At 35.9% G+C, this 25,044-nt stretch overlaps 1 protein-coding gene across 2 annotated transcripts in view; it reads right to left on the reverse strand.

Moving 5' to 3' along the window:
- Positions 1-25,044, reverse strand: part of LOC120526008 (peroxidasin) — a 221,394-nt gene that overhangs the window by 66,055 nt on the left and 130,295 nt on the right. For both annotated transcript variants that reach the window (XM_039748810.1, XM_039748809.1), the window contains 3 exons: positions 8,093-8,164; positions 6,709-6,780; positions 4,798-4,967 (listed from right to left, as the gene is read on the reverse strand). In XM_039748810.1, the coding sequence (XP_039604744.1) occupies positions 4,798-4,967; positions 6,709-6,780; positions 8,093-8,164 (314 nt within the window). The remainder of the gene's footprint in view (positions 1-4,797; positions 4,968-6,708; positions 6,781-8,092; positions 8,165-25,044) is intronic.

The raw sequence follows: 25,044 nt of genomic DNA on the forward strand, positions 1-25,044 counted from the left end.
AAAATGTTCCCTTTTCATAACTTCTACTTCTCCACTGCGATACACGGGTATATATATATAAATGTATATATATACCCGATCTACAATACATACTTTAGCATAGAAAGCCACACGCTGTGGCTAATTGTAGAGTCTTCGCCTCTAACGCCGACATTCGAGGTTCGATTCCGAGAGGGGTGTACTGAGTATGTACGCGCTACCGATTCATTTTACCTTCGATCTCCTTGGTTTGGGACGTATGAAAAATATTAGGTTAACGCAGAATCATGTTACGTTATTTTTAAAATTTTCCCTTTCTTAGCACAAGCACAGCTGAGAAGCTTCGATGCATGTACTCCATAACGCGTTAAAAATAACGATTTAATCACACTTTCAATTCCAAGCAAACGGAACTTTTGTCAATGCATGATTTCCTGGTACATCCATTACACTGATGCACACATCACAGCTACAAAAATGTTAGAGTCGGAATAAAGCGCGTTCCTACGACTGATCATTTCGACTACCCGAAGCCTTGATAAAAGCATGGTTTTGTGCACACTGAAAAGCAAGCAAAATTAGATGCATTACAGAAAGCGGACTTTGTGGCTCTTACTGGGGATCATTGGACTTCCGTGACCGTTAGTAATTCTAAATACATCTAATTACAAAATGTTCAATGATCACACTGTTTTAGCCTAATGTACAAAATAATTTTGGCTAATGTTACTCAGAGTTTAAAGAGTAAGCTGGTCAAATTACCTTTTATGTTTCTGACTTATTTTTTAAGAAGAAAAACTGCACTTTATGGTGAAATTTTGGTTATTATTATTTAAAGACAATACTATTCTGAAAATGTACTTAAAGTACTTAAACTACCACTTTATTTTTAAGTCTGCCCAATTTTAACCAGGGATGATATTTTTGTTTCTGTTTTGAATTCAAATGCAGTTTAAAAGCTTTTTTCAGAAATTTAAAACAGCTTCAGTTTACAATATTCATGTCCATGTCTATTATTTGATTCTGTCGCCCACTAAAACCGTTTTAAATTAAAAAAAAAACATTTGCGATTTGGGGCAAATTTCGTGTCGATTACATACGATTAATCAAGATTAATTCTTACACAGCCTCTAATTAATTGGATTAATTTTTTAATCGAGTCCCACCCTAATATATATATGTAGATATATATATGTAGATTTGTATATATATGTGTATATACAGTATATATGTAGATATGTATATGTTGTATATACAGTATGTATACATATGTATGTGTGTGTATGTGTATATATATATATATATATATATATATATATATATATGCCAGCAACACTCATGACAATGACAAAACAATTACATTGTCAATCATGTTACGTTATTATTAAAATGTTTCCTTTTCTTTTTACTTCTCCGCTGCCAATCGCAGGTATTTTGCTATATATATATATAAATAGATAGATATGACAACAACACTCGTATCAATGACAAAACAATTACATTAACAATCATCTTACATTATATTTAAAATGTTTGCTTTTCTTTTTCATAACTTCTTTAACACACTACTTCTCCGCTGCGAAGCGCGGGTATTCTGCTAGTTATAGTTATATATGTTTATAAGAAAAGTTTTATCTATACATTTGTTATTTGCACCAAACTATGTAAGGGTATAATACTTCAATATTAGCAGATTTCTAAATCAGTTATATACCACACCCAGAATAAATCAGATAATTGCATTATTTAACTCAACTTATGTTTTGCACTTTTTGTTTTATTAGGCACCGTTTTAACATACACAGTGGATTTATATTATCTGGGATCCACAGATCCATTTATCAAAATTCTGTACTTTCAGGTTATGTCTAAGGCCATACATGCATAACAAGATCCAGGGATTTGGAAGATTAAAGCCTCCCAAAAAAGTGAAGCCTGCTTTAATTCAAAATGCCCCTTTCACAAACCACTGATCTTCCAATAACAATTATTTGTAATGGGCGGGAATGGTAATACTGTACAGGCCAATATATTCAATTCAGAGCTTTGGAGCAAAGTCTAAATAGCCAAGAAACAGGTCTAGACAGGGCACCAGTCCATCTAGGGGTGTCAGAAGAACCAATACTTTGTTATAAAGTTGAAACACTGTTCCAAAAATGTAACAGCAATAGCTTATCTTATAGCATCAATAGTACTGAATTAAAATCAGTACCGTACTTGTGCATGACTGCACCTAGACAAAGGAATAATAATACATGAGAAAAATGTGAGTATGAGCTACATATGAAAATGGACTCACAGTGGGAATGCCATAGCACCACATTAGCACATGTTGCAGGAGAACTTCAGCACATGATTACAAGAATTGTGCGTATTATTTAAAAAAAAATCCAAAACACACACACACACACATGCATTCGTTATTGCCACTTTTATCGCATTATGGAGTTAGTCCAGAAATAGATTCATGCATGCCTTGAAAGCACAATAAAGTGTGAATAAAGTGGGGTGCATTTCCTGAAAGCTTTGTAGCACTAATTACTTTATCTCATAGTAAATATTGTTTGTTAATTAGCAAGTGTTTCTCGAAACCCTTTATAACTAAAGTAATACTTAATCTCATTCATACATTAAGGACTGACCCATCCCACTTGTTATTTTTAACGTTCTTTATATTGACTTTTGCCTGTGTTTCTGTTTCTGAAAGACAGAGGTCACATTAAGTAGATTACAAAAAACACACTGATGCTCTTACAATCAATTGCAACTTCAACAACAACAATAATAATAAATTATCATTATTTATTGTTATTATTATTATTATTATAGGTTAATGTTGCAATATAGCCATCAAATTATATGTAGATTATAAATTAGCGCAAAATAGGAGCTTTCTAACTTTGATGAATTAACTAATGGAAACGCTGCTCTGTAATCCGTCACATCCTTTAAAGTGAGAAAATGAATTGCCCTTTAGAACGATCAATGATATGAAACTTGTGCTGGTCAACTGGAGGCACCGTTTCAGACTATACTGCCCGAGGAAGTCAAAGCGCAGGTCTATATACTCTGCATGCTCTTTTTCTCTCATTCTCCCAGTCTCTTGAATCCCATCTACACGTATCAAAAAGGATTTTCAGGGCTCATGTCAAGGTGATATGCATCCAATCATCAGGGGCTTTTTGCAGACATTGTGGCAAAGCAGCCTGGGATTGCCCATGATGCTTATATCTGGTCTAGCTCTGGAGTGTGTCAAATGACAAGAGATGGTGCATTTTCTAATGGGAGGGTCCTAGGAGAAAATTCCATGTCCTCTTCGTGAATACCTGCTAATTAAAATGCTGAATCTCAAAATCATGGATGGTGTGACACCAAAGCACACACACTGTTGTACAGCGCAGTCTGGGCATATGGAAGATACCATTCTGGTGCTGCAAAGAGCGATCCTTGTGGGCTTCAACAAGTCTTGGAAAACATTTATTTCCTCCATAAGTTGTTTTAACTCCTGTTTTGCAAAGTGTTGCTTTCTTTTCCTATTGCTGCTAACCACTGTTCTTTATAGTGAGGAAGTCGCATCACATTTTAAGCCTGTTTATAGATTTTCATTTTACAAAGAGATATTCCTTCAGCAGAGGAGAATAGATAGGCTGAGGTCTGTAGTGGCAAACTGGGATGCTTTCTGAGCAAGGTTTTACCTGTTGCCCCAATATATAGTTAAAAATAAAACTGGAAGATGGACTGATGGTTTCATTAGGGGAGAACCAGCTCCAAGATAAAGATGCATAAAGATAAATGTCTCAGAATTTTTATAATATATCCGTGCCTCCTTTTAATGATATTCTGCACAAGTAATATATAGAAACAATTCTTATCTAAGTCAAAAAGCAAAATTCTAGTTGCAAAGGGCAATTTAGTGAAACCTGCCTTTCACAAGGGGACATCCATAGCCTTACACTCAAACTCTCTCCTGAGAAATTTGGTCTAAACTTCTTTCAACTGTAGTTGGTTGAAGAAAATGTTCACTAATATTAGTAGTCATATTAATACAACCCAGCAAAAAAGTGCACAAAGGATCTAATAACTAGGAAACAGCATTGCAGCTACAATGACCCCTAATTTAATGGTGTCATTTTCTATTTGCCCAATGGCAAAGCTAATTGTAAATTAAGTAAAATAATCTTTTCCAAGGTATCTCTATTGTAGATGAAAGGTATATGTGGCTAGGAAGTAATTACATTGTTTAAGCACAACTACAAGATTACTTGTTGTTAAAAAAGCTTCTGATCAAATGAGGAGCTGAGAAAAAAGAAATAAATTTGCACTATTAAAAAGTATTTGCAGTTTTAAAACAGCAAAGATAATTAAATATAGCACACATGGCCTTCATTTGATGTGTAATTCTCCTGTATTTCCCAAAAACATTCTCACATCTGAAAAAACAGACAATCCTCTCAAAATATTCCATGAGCTAGTTTCCCAAGCTCTTCCTGCTTCTGAGTGAGGCCTCTTGAATTCAGTAACTGATATACGGATGACTGTAATAATTACGCTGTAGCGTCAGATGGATAAAATAAGAATCACTAGTCCATCGAATAATCTAGCAATGGGTATTCCTTGTTTTTTCTCCGTTGTACAAATCAAGATAATCCCTTTTTTGTTTCTAGTATTCATATTTTAATCACTTTCTCTCTATACTTTCTCTCACAGTTTCTGTGACTGTTCTGTCACTACTGACATCTGCATGAAATAACAGATATCATTGTAAATCTGCTACAAGCCCAGATTGGAGATGGTCGTGCTGGTGATAAAAGGCCTTACCACAGTTCAGCTCCTCAGCTGTCAAAGTGGCAACTGATCTCCCTTGCAGTCTCCTGGGGTATTCACAGGTAGCTGCAGCCTGTGCATTTCCAGACTCCGCATATTGCTTCAGTAGGTCAGCGAGCCAGAGAAGGTCACAGTCACAGTTCAAAGCATTAGAGTCCAATCGGCTAAAAGTAAGACAGACAACAAATGAAGTGCATGAACCAAAATAATTAATAACTGCCAGCGTGCTCTTAGTATGTTAACAATTAAGTAAATAGAGTGATTGGATTATGTGATTAGTTTTATTACTACCTTAGCTTTTTTTTGTTTTCTATTTTATTAAAGGAATTCAGGCTGGATACTTAATTAATATATTGTACAGATATGGCAACTAATTTAACAAACATCGTTTATGTAACCTTTTTAGTGCTGTAGTATTAACAAGATGAATGTTTTATTTCACATTCAAGTCACAGTAGTTACAGTATAGATGTAGTATCATAAGGAAAGAAAAATGCTAATAATTTCAATTGTTTGTATTAATTTATTTTGTGTGATGTTTGCCAACATATTCCAATTTAAAAAGAGGCAATATTGAGAAAGAAAATCATCTGGAAATTTGGTGATAAAATTTGAATTTAAAAGCCAAAATGTCCTTAGAAAGAGAGATTGTTCATTAATGTGGAGAACCTATTGTCATAAGAAAAAATGTCTACAAAAGAACATGCATGAGGTCATAAGTCTCAAATTCAGTAATTCTTGTTTTAATTTTTATTATTGATTTAATATATAGAAATTAAAATTTGAATCCAATTTTAATGTAATTCAATCATTTATTTTTAATGTGTTTTATACAGATTATCATTTGTTATTCATTTACTCATATCAACAAATGCAAAATGGAATTCCCACTTCTTCTACATCTTCCCTCTATTGATATACTGTATTAACACATCATGATTTTTTCTGAAGATTATATAATAACTGTTTTATATCACACAAACAAGCCAATTATAAATTTTCTATGTATTTATCCTATAATAAGGTAATATGATAGAGTAGTGACTAGTGATTAGTGTTCATACAGTATTTGAGTCCCACACTCTCGCTGTCTGTGAAGAGTTTCTCCAAAGGTGTGGCTGGGAAATCTCTGGGTACTTTTCCACCATACACCTCAGACATGCATTTAGCTTGATGGGTGACTCTAAATTGACCTGTATTGGATTGTGGGAGTTTTCATGAGTGTGCCCTACACCTCGGTACCTTAGTTATAAAGCTGCCAAATTAGGTAACAGCTCCTGGTGTCCATGTATTAAATTGTGTCAATTCATAAATTGGATGGAAGGATGGGGGATGGGTTCCCATATTATAAACTGAAACAAAGCTACATGAATCTGTTTCATAAATTATTGTGTAGTTGTAGTACTGCAGCAGTTTTCTAATGCAATACTATACTGCCTCGTAAAATAAGAAGGAAATTTATTTGTAAACAGACAATAATATGTACTAGGACTGTAGAATATAATGTATGATTCAATGTTCCAGGGTATCATGGATTACTGTTATTCAGAAGAAATGACTTTTAGCATAGATAACATGGTAGTGTTAGTACACAGGATTGCACTGCTACTTCACAGATCCAGAACCCTGGGTTCACATCTTGCACTCTGTGGTTTTCTGGGTTGAGTATTTATGTTCTCATGTAACTGTTTTTCCCTCCAATTAGGTAAACAGCAGTTTGGTGTGGCTCTGGGTGTATTACCCGCGGCTGCTTTCTGTTTTGCAATCAATGCTGCCAGGATAGGCATCTTCTTTCCCTCAAATAAATTAAGCAGGATTTGAAAATATGATGTTAATGTTGTGTTCTCCACTATCATAAGAAGGTACAAAACCATAACAGTTTACAAAATAACCCAGATTACTTACAGTCTTTTCATTGACTGTAACTGTGAAAAAGTCCCCAACTCAACATGAGTAATCCGGTTGTTGTGCAAAAACCTGTTGAACAAAGAAAAAGTACTCTTATTAATACTGGTACAAAGCACAGTTACTACAGTATAATCAGTGTAGAAGTCACATGTTTTCATATACAAGTTGACATTCAAAAATCCAGTCATCGATAATCCGGTTCCTTCAGATTTCCGGCATGGATTTTGGAGCGAAATTTCAAATTTACAACGTTGGCGTGCCACTATTTTCTGTATGTTTTGATGGCACTGTAGTCGATAATCAGTTGTTGGGTTTTGTTTGCACCCGCTAACAGGCATTCCTGCTCATTCCTTCTCATCTTATCATATATTTGCTGCTGTATTGCCCCATTATAGATTCAGCAAAGAAAAGAGGCAGTGTAAAACGTAAACATCTTGCACTGTCGATCGCAGAGAAAGTGAAAGTGCTAAATAAACTTGGTAACGCCATGTCTGTACAAACTATTTGCTTTTCATTTAGTATTTTCTTTCTTTAAAGGACTGTACAGGTAGTCATTGTCTGTTAAATATATACAGCATATATAACCATCCAAAATCCGGCACTCCTCAGGTCCAGAAGTTGCCGGATTTTTGAATGTCAACCTGTAGTATATACACTTTGTGGTAATTTAACAGTGAGAAGTCAAGAAAATTTAACAGTGAAAGTTTTGATATACTGGAGTACTGATTTATAGATAGTAACTATTTGGTTCAGCTATAAAATATAGCATATAACATGATGAATTATACTATCAATCTTTTTACTTGCTTTGCCAAAAAGAGTTAACAAAAGCAGATCATTCAGTCAATTAGTTTGCCAATCCCTGTTCACTAAACTGTTCCAAATTATGGCTGATATTTGTACATGAATCTAAGACTTGTAAATGGGGATTTCTTGCTTGAAGACACAGGTCTACTGTATTTCTTTTAGATGTACCAAGGCTTTTTACACATTCTGTGTTAGAAAATGTAGGCACTCAATTAAGTAATCACATTTATAATAATGAAATACAGTTTCACTGAAATGGCTTATCATTCACAGTTAATATATTATGTTGTACATTTTAGCCAGAATTGTTTCCATTTCCTCCATGACTCCAAACTCTGTAAGCATAAAGCATTATTACTATGAAACCATAATACAATATCAAAATAACTGATGGGCCTATGTTCTGAAGTGAATTTTTAAAATGTGTTCAGATAGTGTAATCTTTTGAATTAGTACCATGTATATAAATTCAACACATGATAAAATATCTCTAACAAATTAGCAAATCTTGTATAATCTTTTGAAATTCCCAGTAATGAAACACTGAAATATTTTATAACAAGAAAAAACTTACAGTCTTTCAAGCTTTGGCAAGTATGAAAAGGATTCAGGCTCTAAACTTTCAATCTGATTGAAATGAAGATACCTGCAAAAGAATGTAAAGTTTACATTTCAGATTTGTGTCAAAGGAAGCTGAGCTATAAAAAGAATGTTCTCTGAAAATTCAAAATGACAGCATTTTTTATTCCTTGAAAAATAGATGAATTCCAAGAACCGTGTCTTTTGGTGACATTATTTGGGTTTTCAGTGTTTTACAAATTAACCTTACCACCTGTATGATGGAAATAACCATAAGCCCAGGCAAAATTGTGCATACTCATTCTGAGTATGTACCAACATCTGTTTTACATCATTCTCCTTATAGTATAAAGCAGTTAACACTAGCATTACCAAAGCCTATGAAAAAACTCGTAATCCCGGCCCACCTTAAATTTATTCACACCTCTCCATCAGCGTCTTTTGTTTTGTAAATGTGTTTATACGCAAAAGCAGCCTGCTATTCCATCCCCCCACCGCTGCAGGAAGGGCAAAAAGCTCTCCCAGCTCAAGCCTTGTTTATCTCAGAGTGAGGTACCTGGAGCTGTATAGGGTAAATAATATATCGTTATTTGGAACACATGCATTTCATGTATGTTCCATTACTAAAAAGATATATGTTAAGTATAGGATGACAGGAAATGCAAGAAATGTTGAACACAAACCTAAATGACAAACTTTTTTCATGTTTTAGTACTAACAACAAAATTTTGACATGATGTGTATAATGTGTGAAGACTGAAATCCAAATATCAAATAAGCACTTTCATAATAGGTACAAGTATAACAAAATAAGTGTGCTTTTATTCAAGACTATAACCGGTAAGAACTGCTGACTCATAATTAAGAGGTCATAGGTTCAAGCCTTGCTGTGTCCCAAAAATAAACATTTTGAGTAGTGAGCTGCTCTTATTGTTACTATTATACAATAAAAACATACATTTAATTTGTATCTGTAACAGCCGGTATAAATGTATGGTACTGGTAAAGGTTAGAGTTTCTTTTTTTTTTTTTTATTCAGTTTTATTCCCTCAGTCGCATTCACACTTCCCCTGATCTGATACTGCTGTTTTCAAATAAAGACGTGCGATAACAAAGGTGAACTCAGATGAGGATGAGGGTTCTACATCAGAGAAAGAGAACAGAAGCCCTCCCCGCAAGGAACGTCCACTCACATATAAGAACAACGCAGCTGCACCAGGCATAAAGGTGAAAGATGGCACCGTTTGTATGTAGCAAGAGGTCGGGCGTCATCCTGCCAGTCAGTCTGCCCCACACCTGTCCTTCAATGAAACTTCACGGCTTACAGAGCTTGTCAAGGTATCGTGCAAAGTCCAGTTTGTGATTATGTTTTGTGATGGTCTTTATATAATAATACTAGCAGAATACCCGCGCTTCGCAGCGGAGAAGTAGTGTGTTAAAGAAGTTATGAAAAAGAAAAGCAAACATTTTAAAAATAACGTAAGAGGATTGTTAATGTAATTGTTTTGTCATTGATATGAGTGTTGTTGTCATATCTATCTATTTATATTATATATATATATATAGCAAAATACCTGCGATTGGCAGCGGAGAAGTAAAAAGAAAAGGAAACATTTTAATAATAACGTAACATGATTGACAATGTAATTGTTTTGTCATTGTCATGAGTGTTGCTGGAATATATATATATATAGCAGAATACCCGCGCTTCGCAGCGGAGAAGTAGTGTGTTAAAGAAGGTACGAAAAAGAAAAGGAAAAATTTGAAAAACAACGTAACTTGATTGTTAATGTAATTGTTTTGTCATTGATATGAGTGTTGTTCTCATATCTATCTATCTATCTATATATATATATATATGTTGTTCTCATATCTATCTATATATATATATATATATATATGTTGTTCTCATATCTATCTATATATATATATATATGTTGTTTTCATATCTATCTATCTATCTATCTATCTATCTATCTATCTATCTATCTATCTATCTATATATATATATATATATATATATATATATATATATATATATATATATATATATATATATATATATATATATATATATATATACCCGCAGCAGCGAGAAGTAGTGTGTTAAAGAAGGAAAGAGAAAGAAAAGGAAACATTTTGAAAATAACGTAACATGATTGTGAATGTAATTGTTTTGTCACTGTTATGAGTGTCGCTGTGATATATATATATATATAGCAAAATACCGCTTCATGCGATGTCATGTGTTAAAGAAGTTATGAAAAGAAAAGGAAACATTTTAAAAATAATGTAACATGATTGTCAAAGTAATTGTTTTGTGTATTTGGCAGCGTCACAAAGTTTTTTTTGTCTAGCTGCATCAGAAAATGTACCACGACGTCTGACACGCCTCCTTTTTAGTGTTTTCTCACAGCTTGGATTGCTGCTGTCATATATATACACACACACACACACACACAAACACACACACACACATACATACATATATATACACATACATATCTTCATATCTACATATCTATATACATATCTACATATACACATATATATATATATATATATATATATATATATATATATATATATATATATATATATATATATATATATATATATATATATATATACTATACATATATATACATACATACATACATACACACACAAATTATATATATGTGTGTATGTATGTATGTATGTATGTGTGTATATATATATACACATAGATATACTTGTGTGTATGTTTGTATGTGTCTATATGTGTGTGTATAGCTTTGGTCACTGAGTGCAAGGGAAAAATAATAAAATATAGTCTATAAGTTATTAAACAGTAAAACATTAACGTTTTAAGAAGTACAGGTACATTGAGCACTACTGGAGTGGTTTGGGTAAACTACATTTTAAAGACGGTGTAACACAACAGGTAAGTAACTAACAGCAGCTAAAATGTGTATGGATCATCTCTCGGTAGTAGATCCCTTTTGAAAGGCGCTACACGACGGCTGTGGTATAGAAATTACATTTTCTATGTGAACGCTCAAATTTGTGCCTCTGGTAATGTGCCTTACCGGCAATTAAAGAAAATTAGTTTTGTGTCCTCTGCAGTGTTAAGAGAGAAAGGCTTTGGTTTGGGATAAAAGGAAAAAAGGTGTAAAGAAAGGAAAATTGCCTTTTTCTTTTATATAGTATAGAGAGATGTGTTCGCTGACGGTATGATCGGCTTTTGGGGACAGTCGTGGTGGGTCTTGTGTAGACTGGTGAGACGTCCCCGCCATTAATCGGCTGTGATGGCACTGTCAGTCCTGCACTCGTGTGCGTGAATTCATAATCCGAGCTGACGACCTCATAATCGTATACGTGCAAAAGAAAGTGTGAATCGCCTTAATATTATTTTGCCGTGGTGTATAAAAGGGGTCCCGTGTTTGCACTTGTCTGGGCTATAGCGCAGGGGGAGGATGAAAAAAATTAAAAGTGCTCACTTTGACTTAAGGCAGAAGCGCAGTCAGCCTCAAAGGCCGGCACAGCTATGCACGCGCTGGCTGCTCGACTTTTGCTGGGCAGGAGACCACAGTTTTGCAGACACGTTCATGATATCAAAAGTCTCAGCGCTCTTTGGAGGTCATTCATATATTATATATATAGCAAAATCCCCGCGTCTCGCAGCGGAGAAGTAGTGTGTTAAAGAAGTAATGAAAAAGAAAAGGAAACATTTTAATAATAACGTAACATGATTGACATTGTCATGAGTGTTGCTGTCATATATATGCCTGCCTAAATAAGTCACCCTCGCTTTGCTCTTACTTTATTTACCGCTCATTTAATCATGGCTATTGGCGGAAAAATTATAAAATGGAAGGAGGATGGCTTTACCAAAACAATTATTGATGGCTTAATCGATTATTCATAAAGCTTGAATTGGTGATCTGTTTTTCTGTGTTAACCTCATTTTTTTTCAGACTTCTTCTCAAACTAAGGTGGTGCGAGGGTAAAATGAATCGGGATGCGCTGATCAATGTAATCGTGTACAGTACCAGGAAATCATGCATTGACAAAAGCTCCCTTTGCTTGTAATGCAAAGTGTGATTAAATGCATTATTTTTAACGCGTTATGGAGCACATGCATCGAAGCTTCTCAGCTGTGCTTGTGCTAAGAAAAGGAAAGATTTTAAAAATAACGTAACACGATTGTCAATGTGACCTTTTGTAAGTAGTGCCTGGAGGATTCAGTGTGGAGAAACTCTATAGAGACAGCGTGTGTATTAACTTGTGGATTTTTCTGTGAGTATTTGGTGGCAGTCTGACAAAGTTGCTTCGGAAGACGGCATTAGCCGCGGAGCTCAGCTCAGACCGAAATTAGATGAATGGGAGGGGAGATGATGACGTGACTCCCCCACCCGCCTTAACTGTCAATCCCCCACAAACACAGTCTCGAATTTGCATAAGCACACCCCTTCACCTACAATTTTAACTTAGTTACAAAGTGATCAAAACTCTCGTTTATATCCTGCGTCCTCTCATTAAACTTGTATCCCGCATTACCTGTGGGCATGTGAAACGCCAGCGGCAGCCTGTCTATGAACTTAATTTAAAGTTTAGGTTTACACCTTGCTTTCTTTCCGAGGCAGCAACACTCATGAATATGGTAGTATATGTCACTCGCTCGCTTCTTATTGTTTTTCGCTGCCTTCTCAATTATATAATGCATGTTTTCTTAAGCGCTTTTTGGAGGTCTTCCTGGTTTTCTACGCACTGCGTTGACAATCAGTTCACGTGATTACGTGGGAGGCGTGATGATGTCACACGAAACTCCGCCCTTCCAGCTCAACTCCATTACAGTTAATGGAGAAAAATACCTTCCAGTTATGACCATTAGGCGTAGAATTTCGAAATGAAACCTGCCCAACTTTTGTAAGTAAGCTGTAAGGAATGAGCCTGCCAAATTTCAGCCTTCTACCTACACGGGAAGTTGGAGAATTAGTGATGAGTGAGTGAGTGAGTGAGTGAGTGAGTGAGTGAGGGCTTTGCCTTTTATTAGTATAGATTTATTACTATATTATTATTTGTTACTTATATAAAAGCCAGATTGAATGTTATTTACCTTGATTTATTTATGTATCTTCCTACAGTGTAAAGTCACAAGTAAACTACAAAGCTTCCTTTGTTTGATCAACATGAGCATGCTCACAAAGTATATGTGTACTGAAGTGACTTTAGCTGCAGGTGGAAGCTCCACGCAACTGTTGTTATGTTTCTGCCTTTGTCCAGAAACAGTTTCATAAGCTTTATGACAGTCACGGAAAGTCTTTCTCTCGTGGGGCGACTGGGATCTTTTCCTGAATAAGATCAAACAAAGTTACATAAGGTGTGACAGGAGCGTGAACACGACCAAGAGAATAAAACTGAATAATAAAAAAAATAACCTTTACAAGTCCCATACATTTACACCAGCTGTTACAGAGTCAAATTAAATGTATGTTTTTATTGCATAATAGTAACAATAAGAGCAGCTCACTACTCAAAACGTTTATTTTGGGACACAGCAAGGCATGTTGATCGACACATTTACAACACAAAAGACGCTGACAGAGAGGTGCAAATGAATTTAAGGTGGCCTGAGATTACAAGTTTTTTCATAGGCTTTGGTAATGCTAGTGTTAAATAGATCTCCAGTCAAGGCAATTTTGAAGCTGTTTTATACATTAGCACCATTTTATCCCCATGGAACAACTGTCTATACTATAAGAGGCATGATTTTTCCCTGGCAGGCAAATTCAGTGTTGGACTGACTACTCTCTGATGAGGCAGGCAAAGGAAGGGGCCACAAAAAGAGCCCCTACTCTTTCCAGATCTGTAGCTTAAGAAGTGGTCTCAGCCAACTCTTGTTTTGTTAGCAGGCCAATGATGGTGAATTCAAAATGAAAAATATTATAGAATCATGAAAACATATTTAATTTCATTTGAATTTCACCCTATAACAATATTTAAACAAAGAGAGATTTGAATGTTGCATGGAAACAATACCAGCATGGAATCCATCTAATGGTTCAACTAAACTTTGTTCTGCAATCAAGGACCCCATTACCACTCCGCAGCATAGGCACCCTTTAAAACAGGGCACAATTCCCAAACAAATGTCCTAATTTCTGTCCAGTCTCCTAAGTTAACTCGTAAACTGCAGTCTAAATTACTGGCCAGAGGTTTACCATCTGTTATTCACAAGTTCATCCAGCTGGGAAAAAAGTGGTTTTATTAGAGTCCTCCAAGCAGCAGTCAATGGTTGAGTTATAAACTGAAGTTGAAAGTGGATGTCCCCTCCCATGGCCCCTATCACGGGTGCTGCTTCAGTTAAACAGTGTACTGTCTCTATTTTGCTGCTGCTAAACTCAGTTTGCAGCCTCCAAACATTTGGCCCTTAATCACAAATGTGTTAGGTATACCACAAATGGGTTCCTGTCCAGTGTGACAAATGTCTATGCCCATTTTTTAAAACCAAGCCTTTTTCATTGGAAGTAGCCATATTACTTTCTAGCCTTGAGTCTGGGATCCACTGGTGATGTTTTTCATAAAACTGGCCGCCAATAATTCTAGTCACTATTAACTAACTTTTTTATCTCATTTTCTATGTTTTCTTTTATTTACAGCTTAAATTGTTCTTAAAATGTTTCAGTTTCATCAGCTATTCCATCTCAGCCTTTACATAATCTCTAATACTTTCCTTTCCACACCCAGTAAGCAGTGTCAGCTTTATAAACTGCATTATGTAAAGCCAAAATGTTCACATAAATCAGCGTATTGCTTTAAAAAAGTTGATGTTTGTTGGAGTACTTTTAGAAATAGCTGTCTTATAGAAACTGCCAAATGATTCCAGCAAACATGCGTGAACTCTGCTATGGAACTTATTCAGACCTTTCCATCTCAGATATAGAGTTTGTGGTTTGAAGTCGTGTTCACAGCATATGTGCCAGTAAAGTGGAGACATGCTGCCTGTTGATTTGCAAACACAAGTAAAAATGCCACTGTACTCTGTGGATAATAATAACCGTATAAACCTATATAACTTACCCCTTAATTAGGAAAAAGGAATAAACTTCAAATTTTTTTTTTTCATTTATAAAGTGCTATTATGTTAATCTTTACCCTAAATAACTGTTCATGGTTTCAGACTAGTAATTGACTGGGCTTTGAATTATGCTGCATGGAAGTTTTGTCCTCCAGTTAGTCTGCTGCTCTAGACCTTTGACTTCTATTGTAGAAATCCTAGCAATGAAAAACTAAATGACCAGACTGGAAAGTGTAGTTTCCTATTGTACTGTATACAGGCATTTCCCTAGGTTAAGGAAATGATCGTTATATTTTATACTTAATTCTCTATACTGTATAAAGTATCTGTTCTCAGTGGCAAGTTTTCCTGGGAATGGTAATGATAGCTTTACTATCAATAGTGAGGATCCCATATATTTTATCATCATGTCAAACGAAAGCTGCTTTGTTCTGTGTTATATAAGAACAGTACTGCAGCCTCTTAAAAGAGTACACTCTGAATTAAAGGTCTGAAAGTAGAACGTAGACAATTGTCTATTTGAACATCAGAGCACAATGATGAGACATAATAGAAGTACAGCTTGGTATTAATATGGATTGCAGTGCAGTGGTGAGTGCAAGTTCAAATCACAGCCCAGTTAGTGTTTGTATGGTGTTTGTATTTTTTCTTTCAGTCTGTGCGAGGTTTTCTCTGGGTACTGCAGTTGTCCTTCCTGCATCCCTTTGATAACTGTGTTAGCTTAACTTGTAACTGTAAATGGGCTTTGTGTCAGTGTATACAGTAATGGATGGGTGCCTTATTGAAGTCTATTCCATTTCTTCTGCCAGATACTGAGAGGATATGCTCCTCACTACACAAAGCTAAAATTGGTTTGTTATTCCAATATATGGACGATTGAATTAAAAAGCAGTAGAACAAATAAAGACAACTGAAAACCATTTCCATATTAAATGAAATAATTAATTCCTGGTGTTAGAGGTGTGCACATTACTTTAGAACTGTGGTGGTCGGCTGGGGGCTATGCCCAGTCACGACACCTGGACGGACCAGGAGAGGGCAGCCGCCCTAGTTGGTGTGGAAGTCACAGGAATGGAGCATGAAAGCTCAACCCTATAGGGGCCCGTGGTCACCGCCAGAGGGCACCCGAACAAGTAAGGAGCCCTGGACGTCAGCATTTCCGCCACACCCAGAGGTGCTGGCGGAGGAGAGGAGTGGAGGCGGTGAAGGCAGGACTTTTGGAAGGCCCGGACTTGAGGGTGTTTGGTGATTGAGACACTGGGTTGTGTGTAGGACTTTATTTATTGTAAATACTGTAAATAAACATGTGTGGTTTTGAACCATCAGTGTTTGCCTGTCTGTGCCGGGACTGATTCTCCACAAACATTAAAACATTACAGCAGCTATGACAAGAACAGGCCATTTGGCCCAGCAAACATGCTATTCCTATTCACCTAGACTGTCCAAAATAACATCAAATTGAAATATGAATGTCCCTAAAGTACCACCTCTACCACGCTGCATGGTAATTTATTCAATGTGTCTATTTCTATTTGTGTGAAGAAAAACTTTGTAACATTTGTGAGAAATCAGTCCTTAACAAGTTTGCATCCATTCCCCTTAATCTTGTTGAATAATTTATTTTAAAGTAACAGCTGGGATCTACTGTACTAACTTCTTTCATAATTTTAAAAACTTAGTTAATGTTGCCTCTTAATACCCATTTACCTAAACTGAAAAGGTGAAACTCATTTAATCTCTTCCCAAGTCCAAAACCGTACACTGTACTCCAGAAGAAGTTTCACCAGTGAGTTACTGTATACAAGTTGAGCATAACTTCACTTGACTTGTGCTCTGCAAATCATGATATATAACCTTACATCCTGCTGGCCATCTTAATCACTTGTATGCCATCTTGTTGTAGATAGTGATGAGTCCACAATGACTCCTAGGTCCTTCTCATAAGGTTCAACTTTCAAGTTTCAGACCTCCCATTTGTATTCGTATCTTATACAGAGTGAGCCAAAATGAGCTACCACATTTCTCAAGTTCATTGAGCGAGGTAGAGGCAGCTGAGTGGGTTGGGGTGGGGTTCATTTGTTAGTCGATCCCTTGTAGTTTTCAGTCGGCAACATGCCTTGGTCTGGTGCACTGCATGCTTTTTCTGTCGAAGCGTTCTTCAAAAACAACAAATCCATTATCACTAAGAAACACGCCTTCGAATCGCACTTCCTCCTAATGGTGACATCCCAAATCGGGAAACAATTCTTCAGTGGGTAGCTAAATTTAGACAGACTGGTACAACATTGAACAGAAAATCTCCAAGTCATCATTAGACTGTACGAACGGCTGAAATCATCCAAGCTGTAACGGCATCAATTTTGCAGTCTCCTAGACATTCAGCGTGCAAACATGCTTCTGCCTTGGGCATTTCTAACACATCTTTAAGTAGGATTTTGCATGAAGACCTTAATTTCCATTCTTATAAAATAATGGTATCGCAGGAAGTCACTGAGGGAGACTGGGAAAGCCGCAGAGAGTTGTTCATGAACATTCTGATGATGCGTATTTCCATTTGAAAGGTTGTGTAATTAAACAAACCTTTCGCTATTGGGCTGAAACCAACCCTCACAAACTTCATCAGAGACCCCTGCACAGTGAGCATGTTACAGTTTGGTGCGCCTTTACAGAATTTGGTATTGTAGGCCCTTACTTTTTTGAAGAGGGTGGAGCAATGATCACCATCACTTCAGAATGTTACATTGAAATGCTGGAGAACTTTTTGCAGCCCCAAGAAGAAATGGATGTGGTGGATGCCTGAGTTTTAACAGGATGGAGCAACAGCTTATACTGTGCGGATGTCCATGCAAGTTTTGTGGACATGTTTACAGAGAAGCTGATCTACCTGCTCAGCAATGTCAGGTGTCCTTCCACGTTTGTCTGATCTTGCTCCATGCGATTTCTTCTTGTGGGGCTAATTCAAGTCGAACGTATACACACACTGACCTAAAAACCCTCAAGGACATTATTTGCCATGAATTCACTACTATTCCCCTTGAAATGGCTGAATGAGTCATGCAAGCGTTCAGAAATCGTCTCGAAGAGTGTATCACTAATGATGGCCACCACCTTGAAGACATCATTTTTAAAATACAGTAAAAAAAATCTGCTTTGTATAACCTTTCTTGTGTCATAATGAAATTTATTTTATCTTGTAGCGTTTTGCTAGAATAAACATTTGAAATGTGGTACTTCCTTTTGGATCACCCTATATATTCAAATCACACATGTACAGGGTGGTCCAGATCTAATTATGCAGATCCAGATCGTTTGGATGACTTTGATTTATGCGGGGACGATTCCAGTTCGGCACAAAGACGATTCTTCATGTCGTCAGTTCACACAATTCTCAATGATCCAGGATTTTTCAGGTGATTTTCTTTGTAATAAACTTAATAAGTTATAGTGTAATGAAAATTGCATAATTAGATCTGGACCACCCTATACTACTTTACATTTAATTACACTGAATTTCAACTGCTGTAAATCTGCTCAAATCTGTAAGCTGTCCAGGTGCCTTTGTAACATCTGCCCTGCCCATGGTTTCTTCTGCCTACTTAACCAGCTTATTGATTATATTCTTGTCCAAACCATTTATGTACTGTATATTAAAAACAGTAGTGCCCCCAGCACTGATCCATGAGAGACATCACTTTTAACACCATCTAATTCTGAGAAAGTTCTCCTCACCATAACCATTTGCTTTCTGTGTGCGCGCTAATTTTTTACCATCCTACACAATGCACCTTAAATTCCCAGTTGTTGCAGTTTCATCACTAACTTTTCATGTGGTACCTTATCAAAAGCCTTCTGAAAATTAAGATAAATTTTAATGTGCCCCACTTTTTGTCATATACTTTTGCTGCTTCCTCACAGAATCCAGCATACTGTATTAGTGAAACAGGACCTTCCCTGTCTGAACCCATACTGACTATTTGTAATACACTTGTTCTTTACAGGTGCTTCTTGATCTTGTCCTAAAGATTTGTGTCCATTAATTGACCTATAATGCACGTTTATGCTTACTGACTTATAGTCACTTGGAAAAGTCCAATCATCTGTTTATATAATGTGATAACATCTGGTAGCTTACAATCTTTAGGAATTTGAAAACATTGTGCAGAGATTTTCGATAAATCTAGGTTAACTGTTTATATATGTAATTACTAACTTCCTTAAGCTCACTGGGATAAATGTTATGTTTTTCTGGCAGCTTGTCAGATTTTGACCTATTTAATCTAATCACTACTTCTCACTCTTCAATCTCCAAATCCTAAATCCATAGTAGTCGCTGTTACTTTTGGAAGGTAATTGATGTTGTCACACATATACTTTTCAATAAAAGGCAACTTTAAAGCATTTGCTAGATCATATTTACCATTCCTAATACTTTTCACCTTTTCTTGGCCATTCTTTTACCGGTAAATTATTGAAAAAATCTGTTACGGCCACCTTTTGCCTTTTCTGCAATTTTTCTCTCCAACTGCCTATTAGGTTTCCTAATATCCCTTTTAAATATTGCTCTCACAATCTCATTCATATTCAGTACAGTTAGTGCTTATTAGTGTTATACCACACACAGCATACTGTTTTTTCCTTTATAACTACAGTACTTTATTAGCTCTATATTTATCCACCAGAGACTTCTATGTCATTTCTTACATCTAAATTTTGGTATACATTTGTCCTGCATTATACATGAAACACTATTAAACCTGACCCACAGCTCATCGACAGTCCCAATATTTAAAAGCTTATCCCAGTTTATCCAATTTAACCCTTGCCCTATGTGCTTAAAATTTGTCCTGCTAAAATGTTTGAATATGCACACTGCCAAAACACTATGAAGTCTACTACACTGTGGTCAGTAGACCGTAATGGTTCAATCATATCTATCCCCACATTTATTACCTGAATCCTATCCTGGTTATTACAGAATACTACATCAAGACAAGTTTCCCTACTTGTTTGTGCTTTAACATATTATTTTAACAATCATTGACTTCCTCCAAAAACTTCTGTTCTTCTTGCATGCTTTCTTATTTGTAAGTCTAGACCAGTTAATATACAATTACTGATAAGTTATAAAGTCTCTGCAACTTGTTTACTGTTGTGAACATGTTAGCAGATTAAATATGGCCACAATCAGTAAGCTACCAGACATCTGCTTGTAACTGCAATCCTACTTCTGTTCTATTAGTAAGATAAGCCTCACCATAAAAACAGTGTTTTCTGGAGAAACAGAGAGCTACACTGTGCTTGAAGGGGCAAAAACAGCCGATAGAAAAATAAAGGTAGATCCATCTTTGTAATTCTTATTGCCACAAAAAGTACAGGTTTACATAACAACTAGCAAAAGTATGTAGCTAGAAATCAAAAAGTTAAAAAGGCAAGTAATGTCACAAGGCCCAATCGTATACATGCAACACCAATTCAAAGTAGGTTTGATGCCTATCTCTACCTTACATGTAATACTATCACTGAGCCTTGAATTTGTTTGGTCTTTACTGTCCCATGGTTAGATATAAGAATCCTCCATTGTGTCCCTTAACTCTCTAGGAGGGATTCTCTTTGCATCACTGAAGTCTAAGTCCTATAGGAACAACTCTATTAGGTCAGTACTCCCCCTAATATTCAATATACAATTAATCACAAAAAAGTCAATAAAGATTGTGGTCACAAAGCAGCCATGAAGCCAATTACTGACATTAGAACATTAAAGCAGGCCAGATGAGAACAGGCCATTCAGCCCAACAAAGCTCACCAGTCCTATCGACTCAATTCTTCCAAAAAAACATCAAGTCTACTTTTGAAGGTCCCTAAAGTCTACCACACTAATTGGTAACATATGCCATGTGTCTATGGTTCTCTGTGTGAATTTCAATTTTCAGACCTCCCATTGTTTCTTCAAACCTAACAATTTTACTTCCTTACAAACAAGGATTATTAATATGAAGCAGCCATTGTCAACCAAAAAAACATATTACTTCATGTATTCATTTTCAACCCTGTTAAATCTAACTCAGGATCGCCCAAGAAAAAGACCATTTCAACATAACTGAACACATGACAAGAACCGGCCAGGACACACTTGGCCACACCAACCAAATTTAAATTCACAAATAAATTAAATTCCATGTTCTGCTGATGTGGTTGGTACACCATAACACTCGTAGAAACCAATGTAGAACCACGGAGCATACCAGGATTTCAACTCAGTCGCCTGGAGTTGAAAGGCAGCAGCATTAACTACTATGGTACAACGCAAAACATCATATGGATGGAAACAACAGACCCGTCACACTAAAACTTAAGTTAGTAAATAAAGTAAAATAACTAAAAACAAAATACATTACACAGAGATGAAACTTCATCCTGGAAAGACGTCAAAAGCTCAAGCAATAAGGACTCAGGCAATGTGTCCTGAATGAACTCAATATGCTGCCTAAACATACAAGCCCTCTGTAACATATGACTGCCCAGAATAACTCTTGCCAGGGCACCACAAAGTGTTTGGTAGAGGCATTTCAGGGCATACAAATGGAAGTGTGTAGGGAGGAGACATAACCCTTTAGCACATTAATTAATCAGTCAGTCTTTACTTAATGTAACATTCTTTACAGAACACACCATTATAGAGTACTGTAGCATAAAAGATGAAGCACAGTATGTTTTATTTAGTATATAATGATTTACAAAATAATGACCCTAAAAACAACACAAACTGACAGTGGAGATTGACTTGTCAGTTAATTTACAAATGAGCCAATAAGAAAATTATCAGTGACAGATACAGACAATTAAAATGTGGTCATGATTTAAATAGTAACATTGATGAAGTTTTACACAGAGACCTAATAGGAGTATTGAATAGAGAAAGGACGATAAATCTAAATAAGCATTCCCCAAGAGTTGCATAATAAGGCTTTGAAAAAATCAGAAGGCAGGTGTCTGAGGATCTCAGGTCTTTTATAGACCATTATAAAACAGTCAACAATCACAGGATGTGCTGATGTAAGTAGATTAGTATTAGTAAATTTCATTGTGAAAGAAAAAGTAAACAGAACTACACCAACTAAGGAATGATGAAGGCACAACATAGCATTTGTGCACCATTCCTAAAAAGACAAGCAATCTACTACTGTTAAGAATGACTCCTAGGCTGGAGGGAAAGTAAGTGAGTGAAGTTTGTAAGACCTATGATCCGGTAAAAAGGAGTTAAGCTAGTGGTCTTAAAATTCAGCTTTGTCAGTTAATTTCATTTACAGGAACTTACCAGACATCCTTACATTGATATCAGTGAGACATGCAGTGAGTTTGTCTACATTTTATGCATTTGGGAGTGACTTATATATACAATATGAAGGTAGAACATAAGAAGTGGCTGAAAATCAAGTAAACCCAATGGCAACATACAAACATTGAACAGAAGTGAACCTTAAGCCATATAACACAGACAACATCTTGAAGCAACATGTTCCAAAAACTCCAGCATATTGTAATTCTTTTGTCACTTGAACAGTATATCAGAGACAGCAGTGTGATGATTAAACAGCAATGTAGAGGGTATTCTAGCATCAACAATGCATGACATAATACAGTTTTTTTCAATGCTGTGGTGAAGATACAATTAATGCAAGAAAGATCAAAAAGGGGACTTATATACTAAGATAAACAATATATTCTACACCAATGGTGCAATGGAATAATGGAAGAAGTAAGAACTAAACTGAAAACGGTAGGCGTTCTTAATAGACTAGGAGATCATACACAGACAGAAGCAGGCAAAACTCCAGTCTTATTAGAACATTAGAACAATCTAGAAGAGAACAAACCAGTCAGCCCAACAAAGCTTGATAGTCATATCCACTTAATTCTTCCAAAATAATTTCAAGTATAGTTTTGAAGTTCCCTAAATTTCTACTGGCTACCACACTACTTGGTAACTAATTCCATCTGTCTATGGTTCTATAAGTTATTAAAAATCTAAGCTATGTGCAAAATTTACCCTTAACAAGTTTCCAACTGTGTCCCCGTGTTCTTGATGAACTTATTTCTAACAGTCTTGATCAACTATACTAATTCTTTTCACAATTTTATTCATTTATTCATTCATGTCTCCTCTTAATCTTCTTTTGCTTAAACTGAAAAGGCTCAGCTCTTTTTTAATTTTTCCATAGAATTCATCCCTTTACAATCCTGGAATCAGCCTAGTTGCTCCTCTAAAACTGCACACATTACTCCAGATGAGGTGTTACCAGTGCGTTAAAAAGCCGAAGCATAACCTGCCAAAAAAAATATATATATATATATATATTGTGAGCTCGGGTGCTCATCGCACCCCTAGAGGATACAGATGCTCCTTGGAAAACCCCTCCTAAAAACAAGTGCATCTTGGTGATGACATCTTTACCAACTGAACCATCATTAAGGCAAATTGCATTAATATGGACCTTGCTTCAAGCTAAGCTATATACATAAATAATAAAACTGAAACTTGCATTTATAATATTATTTGTGGTATAGCCCTACGGAATCGTATTAGGACAATGGTGAAGAAAAAAAAATACGGACACAGTGAAAAAAAAAAAACTGTATGTCGAGAATAAAGTCAAAATGTCGACATTATTCTTGTCATAAGCATCAAGATTAAAGTGGAAATGTCAAGAATAAATTCATTTCATCACACTATTGCACAGTACCCAGGTACATTGCAAAGTATTGAAAAAAAATATGAAACAAGTACAACTTGGCTTGCAGTATTATCCAGTAGTATAGAAACAGTATTCACACATGTGAACATAATGGTCCACATCCGACCTTTTAAAAACAAAGAAAGAGACGTTCTCCACGAGGGGAGAATAAAGAAAATTTTAGCCCTGTGTGCTTTGAACTTGTGCCCTACATCTGTCTGTGTCAGGGCTGCCCTTTACAATATACAGTACATACATATATACTGTATACATATATATACAGTACAGGTAAACTTCCATTACAACAAACTGCCAGGGACCTAAAAAGTATTTCGTTGTAATGAAAATTTCAGATTCTGTATTTGTCACTATAGTGCTTACTTTAACTTGCATCCAGGATTTTGCAATCATTTCAACAGCTTCTTTCGCATTACTTTTAATCTTCTCCTGTCTACAAGTCATGCCAATGGCTGAAGCACTGCTGTGCAATTGGGTGCGAGGAATTCAACGCGAACATTATCTAAATGCGGAAGCATGTTTTGGGCAGCACAGTTATCAATCAGTAGCCGAATCATCCTTTTCTTCTTCCTCATATTGTGAGGTTTCTCAACTGAACGAGCATCACTAAACCACATAAAAACAGCTTTTTTAATGTCTTCAAATGCAGCAGGTCGCATATGTTTGCAACCCGAAATTTTCCTTCTTTTTTTGCTCAGTCTTTTTTAAGAAAGTTGACAGTATCAAGGGCGAAATTTTGAATTCACTCGCAACGTCTTTTTTCTTTTTGTCAGAATCGAGAGCTGCAAAAATGTAAAGTTTTTTTCCCTAATATGAATTGTTAATCGTTTATTCGTGTCTGGCATTCCTATAGGAGGGTGACAATGAGTTAAATTCCAATAGATGTTTTTCAAATGTTGATGAGCAAGAGGCAAAAGGTGTCACTGAAAACCACCAAAAACAAAAACAGCAAAAAAAAAAAGTACAAGGAAAGTACGAAGAAAGAACATTTTTTTACAATGTTTCTGTTTAGGGATTGTTGTGCACAACTGAGCTGCGACCACAGAACTAACTACTCTGTGGATGATTCATTCAAGCATTTGGAAGTCTTTTGGGCATTTCGTTGTAATGAAAATATCTGCTGAATGGATTTCG

This window comes from Polypterus senegalus, chromosome 3, assembly GCF_016835505.1.
Source record: "Polypterus senegalus isolate Bchr_013 chromosome 3, ASM1683550v1, whole genome shotgun sequence".
Classification (NCBI taxonomy): domain Eukaryota; kingdom Metazoa; phylum Chordata; class Cladistia; order Polypteriformes; family Polypteridae; genus Polypterus; species Polypterus senegalus.